Source organism: Xyrauchen texanus, chromosome 8, assembly GCF_025860055.1.
Source record: "Xyrauchen texanus isolate HMW12.3.18 chromosome 8, RBS_HiC_50CHRs, whole genome shotgun sequence".
Classification (NCBI taxonomy): domain Eukaryota; kingdom Metazoa; phylum Chordata; class Actinopteri; order Cypriniformes; family Catostomidae; genus Xyrauchen; species Xyrauchen texanus.
Genome location: NC_068283.1, coordinates 49538749 through 49543559, shown reverse-complemented (window position 1 = coordinate 49543559; position 4811 = coordinate 49538749). Strand labels below are relative to the sequence as shown.

General features: G+C 32.3%; 1 protein-coding gene across 1 annotated transcript; it reads right to left on the bottom strand.

Moving 5' to 3' along the window:
- Positions 1 to 2069: 2069 nt before the first annotated feature.
- Positions 2070 to 4603, bottom strand: LOC127647601 (GTPase IMAP family member 5-like). The gene is made up of 3 exons (XM_052131958.1): positions 4554 to 4603; positions 3412 to 3497; positions 2070 to 3322 (listed from the first exon to the last, which is right to left on the bottom strand). Exons 2-3 carry the CDS (start codon positions 3418 to 3420, stop codon positions 2540 to 2542), a joined length of 792 nt encoding a protein of 263 aa, XP_051987918.1. The 5' UTR covers positions 3421 to 3497; positions 4554 to 4603; the 3' UTR covers positions 2070 to 2539.
- Between the last annotated feature and the right edge of the window lie 208 nt (positions 4604 to 4811).

The window sequence follows — 4811 nt, the reverse complement described above, 5'->3', positions numbered from 1 at the left end:
AAATCCAGACTCAAAACACATCTGTTTAGCTGTGCATTTACTGAATGAGCACTGTGCCACTGTGTGTCCCACTGTTTTACTGTATTTTATTTTATTTTATTCTAAACTGTTTCAATTATTCTTATTTTTTATTCTTATTTTAATCTCTTCTATGTAAAGCATTTTGAATTACCATTGTGTATGAAATGTGCTATATAAATAAACTTACCTTGCCTTGATCTCCAACTTTGAGGCCTCATCTCATTATCTGTACTTTAAGATTCTTTCAATTTTTTTACTTAGTTCATTAAACAAAGACAAGACATAGTATTTTTAGATTAATTCCAGGACTTATTCCATGTATATATCCTTAAGATATATCTACTGAACAGTAAAGAACCAAACTTAAAAAAAAATTCCTTTATAATTTCATTTTATTCTCATTAATTCATATTTTATTCATTTTACTAATGTCTGTACAAATAAAATGCATTATTCCTTCTACAAATCATCTGATTTATTGAAGTCATTTTCCATCTGCTGGATCTCACTGCATCAATAGTTATCTGGTGACAGTTGAAGGTTTCTTTTCTTTGAATCGTAGCATCATGTAAGGTTTTAAGCATCATAAAGAGGTTTGAGTTGAGGCCCTCATTGATGAATGGAAAGATTTCACTCAGTCTTTTGTTTGTTTTGACATCATAAAAGCAAATCATACCAGACATTCAACATAATCATTGTAAAAATGACAGCACATGAATCAACGTCAAAGTTGCGTGTAAAGAAAATGTGACTTCTTTTAAATGTTTTGTTTCTAGGAAGGAACATCACCTCACAGTGTTGATCTTTCATTTGTTAATTTGCATTTTGCAAATGTCAACAGTTTATCCGTGTCTCTCCAAAACTTGTGATACAGGAACTGCAAGTTATATAAGGAACTTGTTGACGATTGATTTCTTTTCATATGAATAATCATTGTGACTTAAGGACATAATGATTTAGGGACATAAGAGTTAATCCCGCATTTGCCTAAAGAGAAGATTCTGGTAAAATGGAGGGTTGATGACAGAGATGTCATGCCCGTTCAAGACTTTTAAGTCAAGTTACTTGTAAATGAATTATTAGAACTTCCAGAAAGTGCTTGTCTAATACATTGTGGCAGAAATCTTTATTCAGTCTATATTTGTTCAGTCTCACATTCTGCTATAGACATAGTCATAATAGCAGAACAAAATCCTGATTTTGGGAGTCTGGATATCTCAGTGAGTATTGACGCCGACTGTCACACCTGGAGTCGTGAGTTTGAATCCAGGGCGTGCTGAGTGACTCCAGTCAGGTCTCCTAAGCAAAAATTGGCATGTCTCTCCAAAACTTGTGATACAGGAACTGCAAGTTATAGAAGAAACTTGTGGGTAGATGATTGATTTGTCTTGTTCCTGTAAATCACATATGAATTACCATTGTGACTTTTACAGAATAATTCAGGGACATTAGAGTTAATCCTACATTTTCCTAATGAAAACACTGAGAAAAATTGGCTTGATAACTTTGTTTTACTTCATAATGATTAAGAAATCTCATATTTTGATAAGTCTATCTCCAAAACTTTACAGTAAAAATTAGTTCAACTGAGAATTCATTGTGGTTGCACTTAATTGTGAGATATAATTTATTTTTATTCTTTTAAATTGTTGCTGTTAGGGGTTAGGGTGGATGTGTTGATGTTCTGCTCTTTCTCTCTATATAGTTTAATTAGATCTAATCTGTTGTGTAAGAAAGAACATCAAGAGATGCAGAAGTTTTGACTTTTATTTGATGATTTTGATCATTACTGGAGAATGAAAATTCACCCAATTCAGATTAAAAAGTCATTTTAGATCTATGCTTGATTCTTGGCCTGTTTAGATTATAAACAGTAACAAGCAGGAATGATAGCTAGTTTTCCACTAATTTAACTGCTCTCATTTAGGAAATGAGCTGCTGCTGCTGGTGGTGGTTTATTTCTCCATACAGAAAGCTCTGAATTCTCCTAAAATTGAGTGAAAACTACATCAAATTCTGGGTCTTTCACAAATGTTTTTATGTTGTGGTTCTAGGGTAAAGTAAAAAGCATTGTATATTACAACACAATTGTTGCAATAACAAGTTCTGGTGATTATTAGATGATATTTTTATTGAGATAAATGTAATTGCATGTGTATAAATCTACACCACCTAAACAGATGTAATCAAATATATGACAAAACCATAGAAATCAGAAAAAATACAGCCATAAAATATTGAACACAAACAGAAACAATTTCTCATTGCATGTTTCAACCTCGAGCCTCTAGAGTGATTTTAAATCATTACAGTAGTCATCAAACTAAACTAAGTTATTACATCTTTTATAGATAGGGTTACGTTTCATAGTTACAGGTTAAGGTGAAAAACAATCAAACATAAAATCTTCTATTTAAGAAATTAGATTACTCCTACACTTTTATTAAAGTATACTGTGAACTGAGTGAGCCAGTGGCTACAACAGCACTAATAATGACAGCACAAAATGTCATGGTTGCTATATTTGAGATAAGACTGCCAATGCCATTACAAATAAACAACCAACCGCTGCACCCATAAATACACTTGTTAATATATGGTATTTATATGTTTTTATAAACTGTTTAATCCTCTTGTTTCTCTCATTCTTCAGTCGCATTTTTTGAGTGTAGCAGGTGTTTCTGTTATTAGACACCATTCTGTCGATCTTCTCCAGGAGTTCAGTCACCTGTCTTCTGTTTGATGGATCTTTATTGTTCATTGTACAATATCCTCCACCACAACGATTAACAAGATTTAACAGATGGTCGTTTCCTCTGATCAGTTCTCCTACTGCTCTGTGTGTTTTATCTGCATGAGTAAAGAGGACTATAGTATATCTGAACACTTCTACACCAAATCTCTGTTCAAACCAAGTCACATAATCCAGCTCTTGTGTTGTGAAAGTGTTTAAAGACAGAATGAGGAGGATCACATGAACACCTGGAGAAGATGATTCAAGAGCTCTCTTCAGTTCAGAGTCTGAATCAAAGTCTCTATCAGTGGAGAATTTAAAGTCTGGAGTATCAATAACTGTCAGTCTTCTGTTATTAACAGTATCAGTGTGTGTTTGACATCGTCTGGTCACTGATGAAGAACTCATTTCTGAATGAAACACAGAAGCATTAAAGATGGTGTTTCCTGTTGAGCTTTTTCCAAGTCCAGTTTTGCCGATCAGCAGCAGTCGACGGTCGTTACTGTGAGAGTGAGTGTTACTATTTCCCCTTCTCATTAATGTTCCGCAGAATGTATTCTGTATACTCTGTACAAATGAACATATCATTACTGTTACAATTTATAACAACAATTTCCTATATAATGAAGTATTTTGGAGGAAAAAGTGTTACTCACCTGATACATCTTTTCAGTAGTCTCTTTTCACTTTACTCACAGACACTTCCTCCAGGAAAGACTATTTATGCACGAAACACTCTGGACTGAACAACAGCAATGACGATTATTTAATATTAGCAAATTTAACATGTTAAATGTAAAAAAACTGAAATATTGGTTTTATATACAATTGACTAGTTTTTGTAAATACAAGTAAAAAATTAGATTTTCTTCACTTTGAGGAAACGAGTAGGCTGCTTTGGCAATGTGTAATTTACTTAAGCAAGAGATCAGCGAATGGATATAATAAATGACTCGAAAATCCAAATTTTGCTGTATTACCTCATGAGTCACTTTATTAGCAATGTATTTATTTTGAAAGAAAATTAAATTGTTGTATACTTTTTTGATTTATTTGCAATGTGATCACAATATATATGCCATTAGGTAGGTACGCCATTTGATACACTAAACAAAGGAATTCTCTGCAACATTTATGTTTTTAATGAGCCGGAAATGAGAAATACACATAACATTCACAAATACCTAATATCACGTATATTATAGATATAGTTCGACCCTAAACCCTCATTACTGAATTATTGTGCTAAAACAGTGAGCAATACTTATATTGGTATCCAAAAGGAAGAATGCTACCATGGTTTAAAAAGTATATCCAAAAGGAATCAAATAAGAAGAGCTGCTCATTGCCATGTTGGGCTGCTGTCAACATCAAGTTTAAGTTGAAAAACAGCAAAGCACTCAATTTTCAATACAAATTAATTTTATTAAGGAACAAAACGTTAAAAAGCTAACACGTATTGACAGACTGCCTTCGTCAGGGGAGCCAAGACTTATATTTGCTCAAGATGGCCAAGATAATAATAATAATAATATAGTCAAAATTAATTTAATATATAGCACCTTTAAAAGTAGCTTCTGAAAAATAAAAAAATAAGAATATATACATGTTAGAAACATAGGCCTTTATTAAAGAATATACATAATAATAGAAAAATAAATCAATCTTTTAAAACTTAAATACAAACTGTATAGTTTCGTTTGAATGAAAAAAAAAACTACTGTAGAATTGACGCAATGTATGTTATTAATTATAGCCTATGTATCATGAATATATATTATATAAACATTAAACTTACTAAGAAGCACAGAAGGCAGTCGAGTCAAAACGTCTTCTCTCAGAGGTGGGATTCAACAAAATGTGAGTAATTTAATTTTACTTTCACTTTTAACAACGGCATCCAGTGAATCATGTGACAAACTTTGCAGGGACCTAACATCTGTTTTCTGTATTTGTCTCAGGTATTATTTTCAATGTAAGTAACATGTTAATGTGAAAATAAAATGAAACACTGTTAATGCTGTGTGTTTTTGCAATAGTCCGGTTTATTCGATGA